Here is a 21,674-nt window from a genome sequence, read left to right as displayed (position 1 = left end):
TCCAAGCCTGAACAGTGGTCAGGACACTGCCTATCCCCTCAGCTCCCCCACCTCATCCTCTCATCTCCACTTCCCTCTAAAGAGGCAATTCCTGACTTTCACAAAACTGCAGCTGGAGCCTCTGAGACATCCCCCAGCTGTAGAGCCCCTGGTGACCAGTGACCACACTAGCTGGGACAGGAGGATGGACCTGATGGACGGTGCCTTCCATCCCAAGCTGCTAACCATCCATTCAGCTCCCCTGCAGTCTTCATAGAGCACCAGGGACTCCAAAACAGGGAAAGCCTGGCTGCTGAGTCCTGTCAGTTCATAAATCATGTTCACCAGGATTAAAATTAGAGGCCAAGAGCCATGTCTGTCTCAGAGAGCAGGGCAAGGAAGGGTGTTTTCCATGGCTGGGAGCTGAATCCTGCTGTGTGCCCAACATCTGACCACCTGGAGACATGGAGGAACAGGAGGGTCCAGGTGTGTTCCAGGCCTGCTAGAGTTTTGAATCTGGAAAGTTCTCTCAGTAGAAGAGTCTCACAAGGGGGTTACTATATTGCCCAGATACAATGCCCCTTCCATGTACTGTAAGGCAAACCACGCTCAGGGGATGGAATTCCCAAAGGACAAGGTCATGGTACTGTTGGGCTTAGTGTCTCCCATACCATATTCTATTCTGTTTGGACGTCAAGGTGTGGAGGATGAGGGGATGGGGAGAGGGGACTGGAACACCTGACTGAGTGAGAAGACCCAGGCTCAGAGGCCTCTGGAGCAGGACAGAGAAGGTGGCCTCTCTGGGGGGGGGGGGGGGGGGGGGAGATGCAAAACTCTATAGCTCATAATGAAAGACTTCCTGCCAAAACCCCTCAAGCTCCTAATTAGCCGTTGTTCCATACAATCTGTTAAATGGTCCCAGCCCTGGGGGAATATCTATTTGCCAAAGAATTTGGCTGCCAATTTACCACCAGCAAAGCAATCCACCCATACCATTCCACTCTCCCCTTGGCCTTGTGGCACTGTGGGAATGGGTGAGGGCAGGCAATCCCAGTCCAAAGGGCAGCTGAGCCCAGGGAAGGTCCCCAGGATCACTGTCTGCCACACTCATGCCAAACTCATGGGCAAGTGTGCTGTCAGCATCCCTCCTGGGTAAAGCTCGGCTTCTCTCAGGGGAAGGAAGCACCATTGATCTGCCTGTCTCTGGCTCCCGAGTGCTGGGATTAAAGGCATGCACCAGCACCATCCAGGCTTTTAAGTAGCTTTTCGTTGGGATGTTTTATCACAGCAACAGAAACAGAACTAGGACCCTGTCTACAGCATTTCCATTACAGCAGCTTCAACAGACTAAATTGATGCCCGCCGTGTGTGTGTGTGTGTGTGTGTGTGTGTGTGTGTGTGTGTGTGTGTGTGTGTGTGCAGGGCCATGTGAAGGCACGTGTCTAGTATCCCATGGAAGATGAGTCTGAACATTTCCACCAGCCACCATTTCAGCCAGTGTCCAGATGTTAAACGGTCTGGGATTGCTCACTGAGCAGTGTTCTTGCAGATGCTGAGAGTGGTTGTGGTGGTAGCCTGAGCTACGTGTCCTGCAGGTGGTTTGGGGGTGATCAGAACACCCAAAGCTTTACCCCCTATCTTTTCCTTTCCCTGGAGGCCTCAGTTTGGACAGCAGGCTGATGAGGGAGGGGTGGGACCCCCCCTTTCAAATGCAGGGGCCCTGAAAGCTTCTCTTCTCAAATGATCGGCTCTGAGACTCTGTCCCCCTGGCCACCTGAGGACATGCAGGAGGCCCAGGCAGGGCTTGATGCAGATACTGCTCAATTTCCTGGGCTAAAATTACATCTTAGAGTCAATTTTCATAAAATGTGGTGACAGATTTAGGTGCCGAGAAGACGGGGCTTTCTCAGAAGGCATAAAAATGACCCAAATGGTTAAAATCAGCTGACAGGCGGAGTCTATGACAGCAGCCTCTCCTTTCCAGCATGCAGGCTCAAGATGGCCTCCACCCTTGACTCTCCTGGTAGGCTCAGCTCACATCCAAGGTTCTGCTAAACAGCGTTGCTTGCCTCCTCCGGGCAATGAACCCACAGGTGCAGCTGCCAAGCTGGCTTTGCCTACTGGAAAGAGACACTCACTTCCTAGGGTGGAAAGGGGGATGGGGAGTCCTGCAGAAGCAACAACAGGAGTGGTTGTAGGCGCCATGTGGGTGCTGAGAACTGAACCCAAGTCCTGTTCAAGAGAAGCCAGCACCATTTCTTTCACCCACCACCCCTTTATTATATCCCCCAAGGACACAAGGTCCGGATGGACCTTCTCATTTGTCTTCTTGCTTCCACAACTATTTTTGCTATCGTGGGCTTGGGTTATGTCCCCAACTTCCTTGAAACCTGGTGCTTTGAACAAATCCAAATGCTCCCTCTGACAAAGGCAGGGTGAAGCACCCTAACTCCATAGCCTGAAGCCAGCCTAGAAGTGGAGCCAGAGGGGACTGAAGGTGCTTTGGCTCACTCTTCTTTTGAACCATGAGGCTTGTGTATTGGATCCCAAGGGTGTTTAAAAACATCAAATAGTGAGCCCAACAGGTAAAGCTGCTTGCCGCCAAGCCTGACCTCCTAAGTTCGAGTCCCAATACCCACACAGTGAAAGAAGAGAAGAATTCCAAGTAGCTCTCTGACTTCCACACATGTGTCGTGAAGTGTACATACCTACACACATATGGACACACACACACGTGTGTGTGTGTGTGTGTACATACCCACACACATAAATAACCACAATTTTAAAAGAACTTTCTAAAAATCCTAAGAGGGCCAATCAGATAGCTCACCGGTAAAGGAACCTACCAGCAAGTCTAAATGGAGTTCAAACCCCAGGACCTACAGGTTGGAAGTTGTCCTCTGACCTTTCAACCCGCCTCCCCCCAAACTCAAATAAATATAATCTTCTTTTATTTGGTTTTTGAGATAAGGGTCTTTCTATTTACACAGCCCTGGCAGTCCTGGAATTCACTATGTAGAGCAGGCTAGCCTTAAACTCCAGACACAGACACAGACACACACACACACACAGACAGACACAGACACACACACACAGACACACACACAGACAAGACACAGACACACACACACACACACACACACAGGTAGTAGCAAAATCCAGGGTCCCCAGTCACTCCCCTCAGCTTCTCTGTTCCCCTACTCCTGGGTACATTTGCTGGCATTTACACATGTTATGTGTTACAAAACGACTGACCAGGAGAGCCAAGAGCAAGGCCTGAAGTCAAGTCAGTGTTCCACGGCGACTGTCGTGTGTGAACACAAGGGATCTTCACCGCTGACATCTTGTTTCCCCGTCACAGGCCACACCCTCATCTTCTCTGTGTGGAATTCAATCCGGTCCAACCTCCACAAAGACCTGAGGCCCTGAGCCAAGCTCAGGTGTGGCCCTGCCCTGCCTGTGTGTTTTGGGGCCTGATGGGAATGGGGGAGGGGAACCAAAGAAGCTTGGACGATTGGAAACCCAGGTCCTACTGGAGACTATTTTCAATTATAGAATGTAATTAACAGTCCGCCAAAGCAGTGCCCTTCTGAAGCGGCCCTTCCAGACCTGCTCTAATGAATCACCGCGCCACGAGTGTATTCCTGGTGCTCGAGTCTGGAAGCTCGGCCGAAAGGCCTCAGAAGTAATTAGTCCACTTAAGCAGGCTAAATGCTTCCCTAGCAATCGGGTTTATGCTTCGATGGGTTTCAAGTCTCAGAGAGTGACGAGTCACGTGAGCCAGCCTCCGTGGAAGGAGCCCCATTCCTCTGACTCAGTTTACACACTCTGCCCTTCGTTTCTGCTAAGCGTGGCAACTGGCCTGCTCTTCCCAGCTTCATGATGGTCCTTTCCTGAGGAAAGCTTCATGTTAGGACCCTAGGAGCCTGGGCTTCTCTCTCTTTTGGGGGACACCAGGCAGTCCCTATGCAGAGCCCCCCACCCCGTACCTCTCTCCCAGGAGTTGATGTTGAGGGGGATGATGTGAAATAGCCCTGTCCAGGAAGGCCATGGCCTCAGCCAACCCTTTCCTGTCCTGTTCATTAGCCTACTTTAAACAGCAGAAGTAGCAGACTCAACCTTCAGCCACCTCAGGCATCGTGGACAGACACAGCAATAAGACAAAGAACCTGCATGCTCCCACCATGGAAGAAAAGAACCCTTCCCTCCGCCCCTCACTTCAGGCCAGTTTTTTTCTAGAGTCAGGGAAACAGCGTTTGTGTCATACAAGGAAGACAGGGCCTCCTGGGGCCACTTGTCTCTGCCATATTCCTCGTTAGCTCGTTAGCTCGTTCTTCTCTGCATCTGAAGATCTGGGAGCTCCGTGAGGGGCAAGGAGGTGGAGAAGGGGGAAGACACCAGCCACCATTTCTGACTAGCCTGCATAGGTTCAAGTCCCATTTCCAAGCTGCTCATCCTTTAGCAACCAGTTATGAAGAGCCTACTGTGTGCTGGGTGCTGTTCTAGGTACTCAAAAGGGAACGGTAGGCAAAGAGCTTGGAAATCCCCTGCCCTGTGGTGACACGAGACAAGATAATACCGACATCAGAGTCTGATAGATGGTTAAAAAAAAAACAAAAAAACCAACCAACCAACCAAACCCCCAAAAAACAAAAACAAAAAACCAAGGAGACAAAAGGGTCATGTGTAAGACATATCGGGTAGGCGGAGGCTTTACACTGAGGCCTTCTTATAATGGGTGACATGGGTGTCAGGATCTGGAGAAATTGTGGAGGGGATATGGGGGTGTAAGAAAAACACATGGGGGTAGGATGTTCAAAGGCCCTGAGGCAGGAGGACACCTGTGTGCATGGATGGGGTGTCAGGGAGATGGAGGGAGCAGGTGAGAGAAAGTAAGATCAACCAGCCATCACACATGGGACATGAGAACAGGTAGCCTGGGGGACCCTGGAAGACCCCGAGCTTGGCCTGGCTGGAGCCACTGGACAGCTCTGGGCACAGAAAGACTAGAATCCCATGAGCCTGCAGCAGGATCTTTCTGCTTCCCGGAAGGACAGAGGCATCTAAACCTCACGCACCTCCTGAGGTCACTTTGGTTCAAAAGCCCTTGTCCACAACGCCTCTGTGACAAGGGACAGAGGCACGGAACTCTTAGAATAGGCCCAGGATAGAAAAGTGTGGAGTTAGAAGCTGGGCTGAGGAGCTGCTCCAAGCAGAGGGAAGCTGGGAAAGGTTTCTGAGCAGGGAATCCCTTCGCTGGAGCCATGCTCATGTTAGAAACATGGGAGGGAAGTCTGCTGTGGAGTTGCAAGGTGAACAAGGGGCCCCCCTGACCCAAGGCACCAGTGGGTGGCAATGTGAGCCTGGACATTTTGTGTCTGAGGGCATCCCTGAGGATGTCCCCTCACTTTGGGGGTCCTTGAAGTTGACTAATTTTGTCAACTTGGTTGGTTGAGCCCAGGAGAGCCGAGAACAGCTCTGGGCGCCTGTGAGGTTCATCTCTAGAGGTGTAATTAGATGGTTTAGTCCACTGTTGGAGTCAAACTTTGAGTAGACTACTCATCGTCAGAAAAAATATATATATACTAAGTGAGTCCTGGTTGGAGGAAGAGGTCATTGGAGGGCATGTCCTGAGGGGGCGGGGGCTCCTGAGGTTCTATCTTTTGAAAAAATTAATTTAATGACTTAGTTTTAATTATATACATATGTGCATCTGTATGTGGGGCATGCGCAAGGCTCACGTGGGGCAGAAGAGGACATCCGGTCCCCTGGAGCTGTAGTTACAGATGGTTGTGAGCTGCCTGGTGTGGATGCCGAAACTTGAACTCAGGTCCTCGGCAAGAGTGAGAAGTGCTCAAAACCACCCAGCCATCTTTCCAGTCTGAGGTTATATATCTTGCTCAGGGGCTCTTTTGCCTTCTCCTGGTTTCCCAACCACCATGAGATGAACTGCCTCTTCCTTTCCAACTTCTCTTCTCCCCACAGGGGCCAAACAAGCACGGGTTGCTCCAAAACTGTGTGCAAAAATTAATAATCCCTCCCTGTAAGTTACTTCCTCAGTATGTGTGACAGTCACGCAATAAGAACTAATACAGGAAATTGGTACCAGAGAAGTGGGGTCACTGGCGTGACTAAATGACCCTACAATGGTCCTTAAGCCTCTGGCTTGTGGAAGGAGATGGAAAGGTCACAAGAGACATGAGAAGCCTTGGGATGCTGGAAGCAGAGCTAAACTGATGATTCAGGAAGAACTGCAAAGCAGATAGCCAAAGCCAGGCTCCTGGGAGTCCAGGCAAGGAGCCATTCATAGCCGATTCTGGCTGGGACTTTGTGTATATCTGGTCCATGTTCTGAGACCTCGGGAAAGGCTGGGGTTGAAAGTGATCATTAAAGGTAGTAGACTCATTAATGTGATAGAAGAAATATCAAGACAGCATCGCATCCAGGCTATGGCATGGACGGTGCTGGCTGCTTCTAGCCAAATTTACAGTGAGAACCAGAAGCAAGAAGCAGGCAGAAAGATCTGAACACCACAGTACAGCCATAAAAGAAGCACATATGAAGCTGTGGACTAGGAGTTTACAGAATTAAAGAGATTCCAATAGGATCACTACAAAGAAGCCACGCACTCAGCACAGGGACAAGAGGGAGATGCCGTGAGAGAGCGTGTTGGCAGTTAACCAGACCCCAGCCATGGCAGATGAATGTTTATAAACCCGTAAACTCATCTGAAAGACTCTCCCTTCAAAAAGGTCCTCTGAGGCACGGAATGGGGTAGCCTAGGGGGTTGTTTCCATAGTTATTCACCCAGAATCTACTGCAATGGTGGTCCAAAGGGCCTAGCCAATGCTCACACTGGCAGCTGACCCTGGTGTGGGTCACGTGATGCTGATGTTGTTGGCATTCAGAATGCAAAGGTCAAAGGTCATAGAGGCTCACACCCAGATTTCAAAGGAAAGTCCATGGAGCTGGGCAGTGTATGGCCAGGTCTGAGATCCTGTGAGCTGCCCCAGAGGATGACTTATGACATAAGAGCGTGACTTATGTAAGAGTGGAGCTTGGCTAGCCCCAGGAGGCTGGAGTTGACAGTGGGACATCTGCTGAGGAAAGCTTAGGGAATGAAGCAGACATGGCCTAAGAGAGAGGCCACGTAGGTTGCAAACAGCAAGGCCATACAGGGGGCTCTTGTTAGGGTACACACAGAGACACTATAGTGTGTCCACAGACACGGAACTACAGGATCTGGTGTTTGCTCTGCTGGGTGGCTCTGTGACCTTGCTTTAGTCTGGTCCTGGCTTCTTGTTCTCCCATTCCTCCATGATGGAGTGGGAATGTGCGCTCTGGGCCACTGTATCTTGGAAATATGTGTAACTTGTGTTTTGTTTTTGCTTCCCTCATGAGTTTGCAGTTGTCCTCGAGTCTCCTGTTGGGACTGTGAAAAATGTGGGGACAAGAGAGATGAACTGAACGCATTTTGTATTATGAGATAGATGTGAGCCTTTGGGGGTCAGAGGTAGATTTTCAGTAATTAATGCTGTCAGTTTAACTGAGTTGAGGAACACATGGGTGATCCACAAAACACAGTCCTCCTCCTCCTCTTCCTCCTCCTCTTCCTCCTCCTCTTCTTCCTCTTCTTTCTCCTCCTCCTCTTTTTCTTTCTCTTCCTCCTCCTTTTCCTTCTCCTCCTCCTTTTGTCCAGGGTCTCTCTTTGTATTCCTGGCCGTCCTGAAACTTGCTAAGTAGACCAGGCTGTCCTTGAACTCACAAAGCTCCTCCTGTCTCTGCCTCTCAAGCGCTGAGATTAATGATTTCTGCCGCCACGAATGGCTTAAAACATGCTTCTATGTGTGTGGAAGGAGTTTCCAGAGATTAGTAGCTAGATCACAAGGGCTCTGATCTAATGAATGGATTTTTTTCTTCTTCATCTTAATGAGCGGTGTGATCCCCTGAACACAGATTTTTCTGTGGAAGGTTTGGGCACTGGGGTAGAGGAAGCAGGTCAGTGGAGCCATGCCCCTGGCTACTACTCCTTCGAGTGCATTTCCTTTATCCTCTGCTTCCTGTTTTCTATAGAATCCCCTTCCATGTGCTTCCCCAGCCAAGTGAACGGGCCAAGCAACCATTGCTGGACTCACCCCCATAATCGGAGCCAAAATTAATCTCCCTTCCTTTAAGCTCAGCTCAGTTACACAAAGCAAGTAACAGTGGAGTCTCCCCTCTAACCAGAGCTCCTCGAGGACAGGCACAGCCTGCTCTGTCTTCAGCCTCCACACCCTCTGCTTGCCCTGCCAGCCTAAGGTACTACCCTAGTGCATCCTGGGTGGGAAAGGGGCGGGACTTACCTCCCGCCATTGCTTGTTCTCCATCCCTTGAGTGTACATGACACACACTGGGGAAGAGAAGAGAAAACATGGGTTAATACCTCAGGCCAAGAGGAAGAGAGAAGGTCAAGACCCTCAGCCTGGATGGCTCAGCTGGGTTTGGAGAAAGGGTGGGCGTCGGCTGAGGTAGCTGGGACTGAGGGTAAGAAGAGCCTGGTCTCCAAACCTAGACCACAGCTGGTTTGCTGTTCCTGTAGCAGAGATTGGACCTACATCCTTGCACAAGCATCCAGCCACCGAGATACATCTCTAGCTCCCCAGTGGGTCTCGCCTGGGACCTCGGCATGTCTTTCAGGAGGGAACTCAAGGGCTGTTAATTGCTACACCATAGAAAGGGCCCTGGGTGTGAGGTGGGTGGACACACGGGCATGACAGAGGCTGAGTGGCAGATGTGGTGAGGTTGGCATCGGAAACACTGTCCTTCCAGAGTCTGAACAGTCCCATGAGACCTGTTACTGTCACCAGATCCTCTTAACTGATGGGGAAACTGAGGCTCTGTGAAGGCCAAAGACCTACCCAAGGTCATGCTCACAGCCGGGATTGCTCAGAACTAAAGCCTGGGTCTCCCAAACTCATGCTCATCCCCTGAGACCAGAGCCAACTCACAGGACAGATGCCTTCTTGTGCCAGACACCCCAAGACCTCCCAAGCTGTTCTGGGGTGCTATGACCTAGGATGGTGGCAGAGTGGGGCCAACTCCCCAGTTCTCTGGACTCCATCAAGGCAGTGCTTGCCAGCCTTGACCTACTGGCCCTATGCTAGTTCTAACACTTAGCCAAAGCTGCTGCTGGCCCCTGTCTCTAGTCACCAGGCTGCTCTGTCACTGGGGTGGCTGTTGCCATCAGAGAAGGACTTACGTGGATCAGACTTGGAAAACATGTCTTTGTCCAAGAGGTTCCTGAAAGGGAGAGAGGAGAAATTAGTGGGGATGGAGGGGGACAGGGTGTCAGGACCTAAGGTTGGTGCTGAGCCTGGAGACGGCCTCTGGCCCGGCCTCAGACAGAATAGAAAGGGAAGATTCCTTAGCACGCACACTTGATCAACTTCATTAAATGCCAGGGACCACACGGATTCAGCAAGTTTGTCACACTGGCACTCAGGTCAAGGAGAGGGAGACTGGAGACTAAGGGAGACAGGAGTTCAAGGCCATCCTGGGGCTATATTGTGGATTAGAACAGCCTGGGCTACATGCAACCCTGTCTTTAAGGGGGAGGAGTTAGAGAGATGGCTCAGCAGTTAAGAGCACTGACTGCTCGTCCAGAGGTCCTGAGTTCAATTCCCAGCAACCACATGGTGGCTCACAACCATCTGTAATGGGATCCGATGCCCTCTTCTGGTGTGTCTGAAGAGAGAGACAGTGTACTCACAATGAATGAATGAATGAGCTGGGGGTCTCTGAAGCCAGTCCAGCCCCCAGTATACTAAGACCTGAAGTGCTCCCCGACCCAAACCCCAGCCACAGCTGATCCAGATATGCACAGTGGTGCACTGAACCCTGGAGCTTCTCACTCAGCTTCAGATATCAGCCTTACCTAGACCTCTCCTCCTTTCATGTCTCTATCCCTTAAAAAGAATTAATTAATTAATTAATTAATTAATTAATGAAAACTATAACCAGTGAGAAAAGTATCTGTTTAACCTGTGGTCTTCCAGAATACGTATCACAGTCCACTGACTCCCTCATCAAGTGCATACGCAGGAATTAATGAATGACTCCTCACTGAGGAATTAATGAATGACTCCTCACTGAGGAATTAATGAATGACCTCCTTGAAGGGGACACTGATTCATTTGAACAAAATCCCTCTAAGGTCAAGACCAGAGCTGAGGCTTCCTACCCCTCATTAGCCAGCTCCTCTTCTTCCAGCCTAAGTCTCAGATGGTTTTAAGCTGAGTCTCATGTAGCCCAGGCTGGCCTCGAACTCATTATATAGCAGAGGATGACCTTGAACTCAGGATCAGCTTGTCTCAGCCTCCTGAGTGCTGGTATTACAGGCTTGCTATATCATGTCTGGCTGTGTTTGAGTTTTCGGAAGCAGGATTCACCCTATGTCCTCGGCCAGCCTTGAATTCTGGATTCTCCTACCTCAGCCTCCAAAGTACTTGGGTTATAGATGGGGGTCACCACACCCAGCCTCAGCTCTGGTCTTGACCAACATTCTGGGTTCGACCCCCAGCACCTCATAAATCAGGTGTGTTGATATACCAGCACAGGGGAAGCTGAGGCAAGATGACTCGCATAAATTAAAGGCTATCCTGGGCTACAGAGTGAAACCTGCATTTAAAACGACAAAACTAGGGCTGGAGAGATGGCTCAGCAGTTAAGGTATTGACTGCTCTTCCAGAGAATTGAGTTCAATTCCCAGCAACCCTATAGTGGCTTATAACCATTGGTAATGAGATCTGATGCCCCCTTATGGGGTGTCTGAAGACAACTACAGTATACTCATAATAAATAAACTTTAAACAAACAAACAATCCAACAGACCCAGCAAACCTGAACAGACAGCAAGGGCTGCTCAGGGCGACACTCAGAGCCTTCATACTCCCCCTTAGCTACAGACAGACAAACTGCATCACATCCCAGCTCTGCTTTGTAGTCTTGACTTGACTACTTTGTGCCTCAATTTTCCCATTTATAAAATGGGGCTCACTACAGCCCAGGGCTGCTTAGATCAATACATGTGCATTGCTGGCATTTATGCTCATCTGAGGACGCTCAGGTTCACAGGTGAGAAAGGAAGCCACAGGCCACCTCCACCCTTCCTGGCCCGAGAAGCCAGGCCCTACTGTGTCCTGAAGGGGGACTGAATATGTCATTGTCTGAGGTGGGGTCCCAGCTTCAGCTCCTCCTCCTGCACCTTTGCCTGTGGGCAGCCTTGCCTGGCTCGCTCTCCATCCTGATGCCCTCTCTGATGCCCACCGGTGGTCTCACTTTGCCCTTCCTCCCTTTGACCCAACTCCTTACTTGATAGAAATGGGGCATGTGGGGATCCTGAGAAGCCCCCACATCACTGCTTAGCAATGGGACTCTTACTCCCTGGGGCTCACGTCAGTTCCCAGGGGTAAAAAAGGCAGGTTCTTGGGGTCCTTCACAGAGCCTGGCTTGGTGTGTCCGAGATAGCTTTAACTAGCTGTTGTCCAACCTGCCAGCCCTCTCCTGGGTTTCTGACATAGTGATTCAAGTAAATATCTCAGGTCAAAACACTTAGTCTTGGCCTCCCACTGGACACCAAAGACCCCCAAGACATGTTTGTTCAGCCCCCCAAAATCCCCTACAGTTTCCAGGTCCCCAATAAGCCTCACCTGCCCCACTGATACTCCTGGCTCAGAGAGAGGGACTGGCCTGCCCAGAGCACACAGCCAGAACATCCTGTGAGACCAGGCCTTCAGCCCCAAGCAGGGCCTCAGCCACCAGGGCACTAACCAGACCAGACTAAACCACACCTTACGTGTTTTTCCTCTGCTTTCTACTTTGGGAGAGCTCAAAGAGAAAAATAAAATAAAAATTTTCCAACAGTCAAAACGTATTTTTTTTTCCTCCAAAAAGAGCATAAAACCCTTCAGCTGTCTGCTCAGCAGCTTGGAGATTCGATTCCTTTGTTCCTTAAGCTGAGGCTGGGAAGGCAGAGCCAAGGCCTTTTGCTTCCTGCCGCCCCCAAGGACTCATTCCATCTCCCCAACTAGAGAGAGACTGGGAGGAACATTACCAGGTTGTGGGACCGGGAGCCTCTGAGGTCCCAGTGGAAGGTGATAGGGGATTCCCTTACAGGGCCTGAGGTTGTCACTTCCCAGCAGAGAGGCCAGAGAAGTGGGTGAGGGGCTGGGACAGACACCCTGTCTGAGGAGATAAGCCTTCCCTGGTTCTGTCTCACAGACGTGCTGAGCCTGAACTTGGCTGTAGATGAGAAAGTTAAGAGCCTATACATCAGCTATTCCAGGCTGGGGTTCCTCAGCGGGGATCATGAACCCCCGAAACCAAGCAGATCAGTGGTGGTAACATGTGTGTTGGATGCAGGTTTCTCTTGTTGTTCAGTTCTCAAAAACAAACAAACAAAAACATGAGGCTGCAAACGTTAGGAAAAGGCTAAGCCTGAGAGCCCAGGCCTGCTACCCATGATTCTGAGGCAGGAGAGCCACAAGTTCAAGGCCTCCTTGAGCTACATAGCGAGTTCAATGGGAGTCTGGCTACTTAGTTATCTCAGAAGAACACAAATCGAAAGGATTAAAGCTCAGGGGGCTGGAGAGATCGCTCAGCGATTAGGAGCACTGGCTGCTCTTCCAGAGGTCCTGAGTTCAATTCCCAGCAACCACATGGTGGCTCACAACCATCTGTAATGGGATCCGATGATCTCTTCTGGTGTGTCTGAAGAGAGGTACAGTATACTCATATACATAAAATTTAAGGGGGGTGGTAGGGCACTCAGCATGTGCAAGGCCCCAAGTTCAATCCCCAGCATAGGAAAGGAGGGAGGGAGAGAGGGAAGGAGGAAGGAAGGGAAGCAGGTTGGTTTCTCTGAACTTGGAATAGTGATATACACCAGACAGGCCAATATGAGACTAGCCTCTGGTGTTAGGGATAGAGGAACTGATACTAAGTAGCAGTGACAGATACACAGAGAGCCCCCAAGTCCTAAGAGAACACAGATATCACTTTGTTTTTCCAAAATCAACTCCATGACAAACATCTGATTGATGGAGTGGATGAGGGGTAACCACTCACGATTGGCCAGGTCCTTGCTCAGCTCCTAACCTGGGACATTCAACTGAGCCTGCATCTCAATGCCAGCAGATGCTGGTTCATATCCCTAAAGGGGGAGGATCTGACCTTTCAAGTCCCAGTCACTGAGGTGCCCAGGAGCACCTCTGTCACAAAACCCGGGATCTCCCACGTCTTTGTGGGCCACCTGTGCCCCTACCACAGCACTCACACGTCAGAGAGGAGTGGAAAGACATCCATCTCCTGCACTCCTCACAGGAAAAAGTCATCAAAGAAGACAGACCAGGAGGAAGGACCTGGGCATGTACACCACCACTGCCTCTGTGCCATCTCCCTGCCAAATCACCTTGCCAGGCCTAACGAGCAGTTCTCACAGGGTGTCCAGCAAGCCTTCCAGGGCCGGCAATGTTTTTATGACTGGGGGATACTGGCTTAATTGTCCCTGCCAAGTCGCAGGGTCAGGGGAGAGAGCTGTGGCCTTCTGAAGCGGCCAGGTCGGGATTGTGTATGGCCACACCGCAACCTGTCACTGGAGAGTCTCCCCACACACCTCAGCTTCTTGTCGGTACCCGGGGGGTCACTTGCTTCTCAGAGCAGGTATGAACCACTAGCCACCAGCTTAAACTGGAGACGGGAAGTGGCTCTCGACTCCTGGGGCCAGGTCTATTCCACTCAGAGAGCTCTATAGTCTTCCTTCAAGCCACTCCCCAGCCTGTCCACTCTTTCCATGTTACCCTTGCCATCCTCTGCCTGGCCTGCCTAGCAACAGATACTTCCTGATACACCCCGCGCCCCACCAGCCCAGCGGCTCAGTAACCAGAGGCTTGTTTGTAAGGTTAACCATGACTCCAGCTTAACAGCATCCATCCCCCATGGTGTGAGAACAGTCACCCAAACTCCCGCCTATGGCCTCCAAGGCTATCAGGCTATCTTTACAGCTCCCCTCTCCTCTCTGATCTCAGCTGGGACCCCGACTGCTCATCTTATTCCTGACACACTGACCCCCTATATGTCTACAAGCAGAGCAAGGCTTTTTCTGCCCCAGGGCCTTTGCACTTGCCTCCCGACTCTATAAATCCCTCTTCTCGGCTTCTGCTTCACGTCACCTGCCTCACCTGAATCTAATGAACTCATTTGCTGATACGTCCACAGGTGTTACCTGCCCAGTAAAAATTCACATGGGATAGAACTGGTGGCTCATGCCTCTAATCCCAGCACTCGGGGGGCAGAGGCAAATAGATCTCTGAGAGTTCGAGGCCAGCCTGGTCTATGTAGTGAGTCCCAGGACAGCCGGGGCTACAAAGTGAGACCCTCAAGTCTCAAAGAACAAAGCAAAAGCGTGCATAGCTGGGTATGGTGGTGCACACATGCAAGCCCACCACTGTGGAAGCTGAGAGAAGAGGCCAGCTGAGGTACACATTGACACTGTCTCACAAAACCAAAGAGGCGTAAAGCTCTGAAGGCCTTAACATCTGAGGACACAGGCCATCGGTGGGTGTACATCTCTAAAACCTCAGGCACAGGCAGGCCTTCACCTCTCTGGGCCTTGATTTCCTTGGCAGACAAAAAAAAAAAAAAAAAAGAAATTTACTGCAATTTACTGCAGAGGACTGTGAGGAGCTAAAAAGCCACAGCGGGGGGTGGGATGGGGGGGCTGGAGAGATGGCTCAGCATGAGGATGGGAGCTGGGGTCCCCAGACATCCACAGAAATGGTGGGTGGGAATGACAGCCTGCTTGGAATCCCATCCCTAGAAGGCAGAGACAGAGCACCCGCCGCCCCGCCCCTTCCCATCCCCTGACCCGAGCAATCTGGCTAGAGAGATCTCTCTGCCCATCACAGCCTTTGGAGGTACCAGCCTTTCCAGAGACTTGAGGAGGTCAGTTGCCTTACTATGGAAGACAGGACCTGAAGAACCCAGGAAGCCAGCTGAGGGGGTCACTCTGGTTCTCACCAGCAGGACACTGAGCCTCGACTGGCCCATGCCTGGGTGAAGAAGTCCTAGCCCTGAGACTCAGAGTTGAGAGGGGACAAAGTCAGACATTCAGAAAACTGTGACCATTTGTTTTCCCCAAGCAGCTGAAAACTGAACACTCTGGTCTTCTAAGACAGTGTGAGCTGAGCTGCTGGCTTTGACGGCAACCGCCAGTACAGATGAAACACACGTATGCATATGCCTGCCTAACAAGGATGCTAACAGCTCAGCCGGAGTAATCGTCCAACCTGTACCATGGTGACCTTCTCTGGCTTTGTTGACTATCTGGGTGTGGTCAATGGTTAAACAGTTCTCCTTTTCCTGATGCTGACTTACAGCTACCATCCGGCTCATTCCCGCCCCACTGCAATCTCCCCTGCCTCTCAGAAGCAGGAGAGTGAACTCACACCTGTCTACAAGGCCAGGACACAGCTCCAGAGCTGGGCTGTCTCTCTCCATGGGGTGCCATACTTTAGCTTACACAGACAACAGTAACCAACCTGTGGGGCAGAGGCCCAGCTACCCGCTAGCTCCTACCAACTAACTGGTGGAGAAGGAAAACGGTAGAGATCCTGAGGGGTCATCCAGTCTGCCCTGGTCTCAGGAGCCCTTCTATGCCTGTCTAATACGACCCTCCCTGCCCAAGCACAAAGGCTTCCTGTAATATGGAAAACATAAGCTATTCTCTCCAACCACTAAGTTGATGCAGCTATGAGCATAAGACAGAGCCTCTGGAGGAAGAAGGGAGCAGGGGCCAGGTGAGCTTTGAATGGCTTTGCAGAATGGCTAACAGTCCTAGTTAAGAAAGGTCTGGGACAGATTGTCAGGGAGGGAGAGCTCAAGACTCAAGGGTGTTTAAAGTCACATTTTCTAGTATGTCTGCCAGATTCTAGTGCCACAAGCCATCATTCCTCCAGGAATCCCTCCATCGAGTCATCTCCAGGGCTCTCCGCAGCCTTGGCATTCAAACATAGACACAGACCTTTGTTACTGTGTGATGTCAACTGCTCAGCCAGAGTAATCATCCAACCTGTACTATGGTAATGCCATTCTAAGTGGTGATGCCAGCCACTGTTCTTAGATTGGTCCATTGCGTCTCTGTGATTGACAGGGATCACTCTGCTGTTTTTACAGAGGGGGAAACTGAGGCCAGACCAGAGAAGCAGCTCAGCGGGAGTCCCAGGAACAGAGCTGGAGTGTGCTTCAGTGGCACTGTGTTTGTGTGATAGGGGTTTGATCCCCAATAGCCTCAAATGATTGTTCATTCGAGTGTGCACGCTCGCACACGCACGTGCACATGCAAGCAAACACACACACACACACACACACACATACTCATGCACACACAGAGAGACAGGTGGGAGGAGATCACAAGAAAACTGGAATTTGAACCCAGGAAGATAGAGCCAAACTTTTTTTTTTTTTTTTTTTTTTTTTTTAAGAAATAGTCTCACTACATAGACCAGGCTAGCCTGGAACTATATAGGTGAAACAGAACTATACCACCTGCCTCTGTCTCTGCTTCCTGGGTGCTGGGAATAAGCCAACCTCACAATCTTTTTTCGTGTTGTTGGGGGTTGGTTTTTTTGTCTGAGGCAAGGTGTCTCTATGTAGCCCTGGTTGTCCTGGAGCTGGCTATACAGAGCAGGCCGGCCTTAATCGTCACAGAGATCCTACTGCCTCTGCCTCTTGAGTGCTGGGATCAAAGGTGTGAATAACCATGCCTGGCCAAGCTCACATTCATAACCAATGTATCCAATAACACAAGGCTGGTTACACCCTCAGGCTTGAGTCTACCAGCATCAGTGACCATAGTCCCTTGGGAGTGGACCACAGATTGACCCAAGATGTTCTCTACAGAGACAGAGGCCCTAATGTCCCTTAGTGTTGTCTGCCTTCTGTGCACACACTAGGCACCAATGAGACTCTGGACAAGATATAGGATCCTGATGTTCTCTGTTCTGCTGAAGTGCCCAGGTCAGGCACAGCATGTGTCTAGAACAGCCCCTAGGACAAGGACAAGTTCCTGCGGCTGGAGCCAGAGAACCCATCAGCCACCCTGAAGCGTTGTCCCCAGCTGCCCATCTGGAGGAAGTTGCCAGCTGGGGTTACTGAGATGATCATGGTAGGATACCCCAAAGTCTCTACCCTAGGGGGTCCAGTCAGTGCTGACCAGGAAGCAGGAGAAGGGACTCTTTAACCGTAGAATAAAGCATACAAGGCTAGTGCAGGCTCTTCAGGTCTCTGCCCTCCCCCAAAGCTGGACCACTGGCCCCAGCTAAAGCAGAGATGATTTACAGAGTCAAGGCCACCCAGACTGACCTGTCACCTCCCCTCTGTTCCAAGTGACCATTCTGTCCTCATCTCTCCTCACCCAAACCACATCTCCCTCATTTCCATTTCAGGAGGGGAAGAAGTAGTGGTTGGCCAGGCCTTCTACAAAATGTGGATCGTGTCCCTTCAGAGAGACCCTTCGGCAGGGTCAACCCAGAGCCTGACCCCTAGGAACTCTCCTGTACCAGGCACCTCTCACATTGGACATCATCACCCATTGGATGCTTCCAGAAAACAGAGAGAGGATCCAAGAGTTTCTGCCAGTCTCGGGCTGATCACTATGGCCACCTGCTGCTCAGTGAACCCACCTCTCATCCGCCTGTAGTGTTTGTGTCCACTGTGTGCCAAGCACGTGAGCTACCCCTGTGAGCGAGGCTTACCCCGGAGGAGACAGACTTCCCAGTTGGGAAACTGAGGCTTAAAGTTTGTCTCAAGTGGCAAGTCAGGGATTCCTCACAAGATGTCTGATTCCAGGTCTTATGGTTAGGACCCTCCCTCTTCATGGAGTGGAAGGCTGGGGGCAGGGGCCCTATCTCGGGAATGTTCCTTCCTCCTGTGTTCGCTCAGTGGCACTGCACTCAGGGTCCTGGAGATGTAGAAGCCAGTGCTTTAGGCGGATATCTTTAGGGACAAAAGGATGTCCCTGGAAATGGAATGCACAAAACCCTTCCCTGTAGGGAACAGGCTGTTCAGGAGCTCAGAGGTGGGAAGGCTCAACTGAAGAGCCTGAAGGCGACAGGCGACAGGCGTGATTGAAGGCGGGAGGCAGGGCTGTGTGCAGAAGGAGGGCAAGCTAGCAGCTGCTGACAGCTGAGGAGGTGAGACGGGGAGCTAATGGGCCATCAGGAAGCTCCCAGCAGAGCAGAGGCAGGTTCAGATTGTCTCTGTGTGGGACTGAGGTGTGGGGGATGGACACACATCTGGGAGTCACCACAGTAGTCCCCCTGGAGAGCCTGGCTGGGGACACCACCTCAGCAGCCCTCACCTCAAGTCCTCAGGAGGAAGTTCCCCAGAATCCAGCCTCTCTCACAGCCCAGGCCAGCATCTCAGACCATAGGGACACTTCCCTAATGTCTCAACTCAGTAACTCAGAGCTGAGGAAGCAGGAGGGGGGACAAAGTCTGACCCAACTGTGACCCACATGAAGCAGGGGTGAGTGATTCGGAACAAGGGTATAATGGGGCTCCAGAAATGCTATATGGGCCACTGCCAGGACCTCAGGGTGAGTTATATCTGGACCACAATGTTCCTCACAGACCTATCAAAGCAGTGTGCCTAGGGCCAGCCACATGCCTGCCCAGCCTCGGGGCAGCCTATTCAGAGAACCTGAGAGGCCCAGCAAGAGAAGCTCAACCTGTATGGCATTACAGGGACTTGGGGGTGGCAGTCTACAAAACAAACTCCTTTCTCCTCCTCTTGCCTGGGGATTCTGACACTTCATCATCAGCCCTTTGCTTTAAGATTTTCCCCCATCAGAGTTACTGGTTTTTAATGGCGCCGCGCCACTCTTAAGTTCAGCAGGTCTTCCTGCTCCCGGAGACTACTGTCCCGGTTGATCCTTCTTTCTGGAGGCTAAAGCAAGAGGCTTTCAAATTCTGGGTTCTAAGACGGTGGAGGAGGGGGAAAAGGCTGGGGCAAAGGCCGGGGTAGGGGGAGAAGGGAGCTCACAGGAGGCACAGAGGGTCATGTCTGAGGGGAATGGCGCCAGTCTCTCTCACTCCTTTTGGAGAAGGATAAATCAGAGAGAGAGAACCTGAGTGGAGACCCTGGAGCAGCTCCTCCTCTTCCCACTCTGGTGTTGGGACCCCTGTTTCCGTGTCTTCCTCCTGTTCTGGAAGCAACAGCTCCGAATGCAAACTTTCTGGGAGCCTGACCCCTGCCTAGCAGCCCATTCAGCCTTCGCCACCCGCCTCTAGGTAGGGGGTCTCCGAAGACAGGCAGCGGGGCGCCTGGGAGCCGGGAACACTGAAAAGCAGGCTTTCTAAGCAAAGGCTGGAAGCTACAGAGAAAGAGGGATTCCGGCCCAGGGGCGGGGCAGGGGGGACCCGAACCGCGGGCGGCTCACCTGCACGACACGGTGATCTCCACCTTGGTAGCCGGGATGCTGCCCGCCAAGGAGTCGAACTCGCTGAGCGACGCCATGTCCTCGGGCTGCTCCATCGCCCACCGTCCCCCCCACCCCACCCCAAATTAGTCAATATTCCTGCGCGATTCACGCCTCCTCCGGAGCCGCTGCAGCCCTGGGCTGGGCGGCCAGGGTAGGAGAGGAGCGCGAAGAGGGGGCGTGGGAAGTGCGAGCGGGAAGGGGGCGGAGAGCGGGGGCCGCGGAGAAAAGGGTCGCGGGATCTGCTGCGGGGAGATGGGGGGGGCCGCGGCGAGGGAACCCGGGCGCAGCGGGGAGGGGTCCCGGAGGGGGCGTGGGGACTCGGGGAGGGGGTGGGCGAGGACTGCGCCGCCTCGGGCTTGGGGCGCAGCGCCACGTCCTCTGCTAGGGCTCCGGCTCTGGGGTGCCTGGACTGCGGGAAAATCAAATGTGCCCGGAGTCGCCGCCGCCTCCCACCAGGCGCGCGCTGCGTGCGGGGTCCGCGGGCGCCGGAGGGGCCGCCCGCAGGGGCCGGGGCGGGGCCGGGGCGGGGTCTGCGCGGGGCGAATGTGGGAGCGATGTGTGTGTGAGTGCGCGTGTGTGTGTGTGTGTGTGTGTGCACGCGCGTGGCGGGCGTGGGGACGCGGCTCTGGATGACGGGGACAGGGCTGGCGACAGCCAGAGACGGTCCCAGGGCGCGCGCCGCCCTCCCCGCAAGTCCCCCACCCCACTTACCCAGCCAGGGTCTGCGTGCTGGGGGAGGGGGGCGGTTCAAGGGGCACCTGTTTGGGCAGCGTCTAGGCGGGGTTCAGGGAAGAGGGCTCTGTTGAGTGTGCGCACCGCCACCGGAGGGTCTAAACCCAGAGCAAGCTCTCCATCTCTCTTTGGGGAGGAGGCGACCAGCCTGGTGCCAGGAAGGCTGGTCTGGTTTCCTACGTAGGGTGGGCCAGTGGGCGCTTGCCCATCCGCCTCTGGTGTCCGCCAACCCTGGTCTTGGCTAGTCGCCCGAACCTTTACCCAGCTCCGTCGTCTTCCTCCTCTTCTCGTCGTGACCAAAGGGGCCGAGCCAACCCCCGGGTCTGTCTGGAAGCTTCTTCCACTAGACTGAGTGGATGGCCTTAGCTCCCTGGGTTTTGCAACCAGCACCCCAGTATACCACCGCTCTGCACTGGGAAGAGAGGAGAGGGTTAAAGCATCTCTCAGGCAGTCTTTTCCCAGCCAAGCCTGGAGCCCCCTGCTCAGCCTGCCCTCTGGGCCTGGGGTTGCAGCGCCAAGCCTGCTCCAGAAAGGCGTAGTTTCCTCTCCAGCAAATCCACCCGCCGCCCCTCCTCAACCTCAGTGTGAGCTTTGCTGAGATAAGACAGAGCTGCAACTTCCTCACCTACCACCTCACACAGCGTGTATGCCTGTCACTACCAGTGGTGGCCTTCTGGCAGCCGGGCATTCCGAGCAGGTGCACACGAATGCTTGAATGCTTTTTGAAATCAATTTTCAAGACATCAGTCAGAGTCAGAGTTGAAGACAAACAGAACACCTTCCTTGGACTTGCACAAGTGATTTCTGTTTACCTAAGTCTCCAGACCAGTTGGATTCAGTTCTGTCTCCTGGGACGGACAGACAGGGGCGCTGGATTCCCGGGGTAGGGGGTGCCCCCCCCCGCAGGAGCAAGAGAGGGGACGTCCCAACTCACTTTTGGGTTGGACCTGGGGCCCTTTCTGCACAAAGAACAACTCAGTCTCCACTTATTTCTTTGTGGGCTTTTTGTTTTGTTTTTAAATTTTCAATTGATTTCAAATTTAGAACAAAATCCAGTCTGAACCCCTAGCGAGCTACTGCAAGTCAGTATGTCTAAAACTATATTGTAATGAGACAGAATGATCATCGGAGACTAAGGAGAAATTCCCACCCAGTACTGGGCTCTGGATGGGCTCTTAGGATTAGTACAGTTTCTAACACCATATAATGGGGTGGTACAAAGACATAAAGATTCAAAATGGCTTGCCAACATTTATGATTAGGGATGCGTTTTCATTTTATTATTGTTGTTTTGCTTTTCAAGACAGGGTTACTCTGTGTAGCCTTGGCTGTCCTGGAACTCACTCTGTAGACCAGGCTGGCCTCACAGAGATCTGCCTGTCTCTGCCTCCCTGCTGGGATCAAAAGTGTGTGCCACCACTGCCTAGCAGGGATGATATGTTTTAAA

At 52.3% G+C, this 21,674-nt stretch overlaps 1 protein-coding gene across 4 annotated transcripts in view; it reads right to left on the bottom strand.

Moving 5' to 3' along the window:
- The window catches only part of Cpne5 (copine 5), a 79,911-nt gene extending 59,622 nt beyond the window's left edge, over positions 1-20,289 (bottom strand). Inside the window, exons 1-4 of one of the 4 annotated variants that reach the window (XM_076917181.1) lie at positions 20,207-20,289; positions 19,454-19,539; positions 9,218-9,258; positions 8,322-8,368 (exon numbers count right to left, since the gene is read on the bottom strand). In XM_076917181.1, coding sequence (XP_076773296.1) covers positions 8,322-8,368; positions 9,218-9,258; positions 19,454-19,530 — 165 coding nt within the window. In that variant the 5' untranslated portion in view covers positions 19,531-19,539; positions 20,207-20,289. Of the gene's footprint in view, positions 1-3,234; positions 3,257-8,321; positions 8,369-9,217; positions 9,259-19,453; positions 19,756-20,206 lie in introns of those variants that run through there. The other 3 variants (XM_034524814.2, XM_034524815.2, XM_076917182.1) reach the window with 3 other exon arrangements.
- Between the last annotated feature and the right edge of the window lie 1,385 nt (positions 20,290-21,674).

Source organism: Arvicanthis niloticus, chromosome 20 (assembly GCF_011762505.2).
Source record: "Arvicanthis niloticus isolate mArvNil1 chromosome 20, mArvNil1.pat.X, whole genome shotgun sequence".
Lineage (NCBI taxonomy): Eukaryota > Metazoa > Chordata > Mammalia > Rodentia > Muridae > Arvicanthis > Arvicanthis niloticus.
The sequence above is the reverse complement of the archived record's forward strand: the minus strand, read 5'-3'. Positions and strand labels throughout refer to the sequence as shown.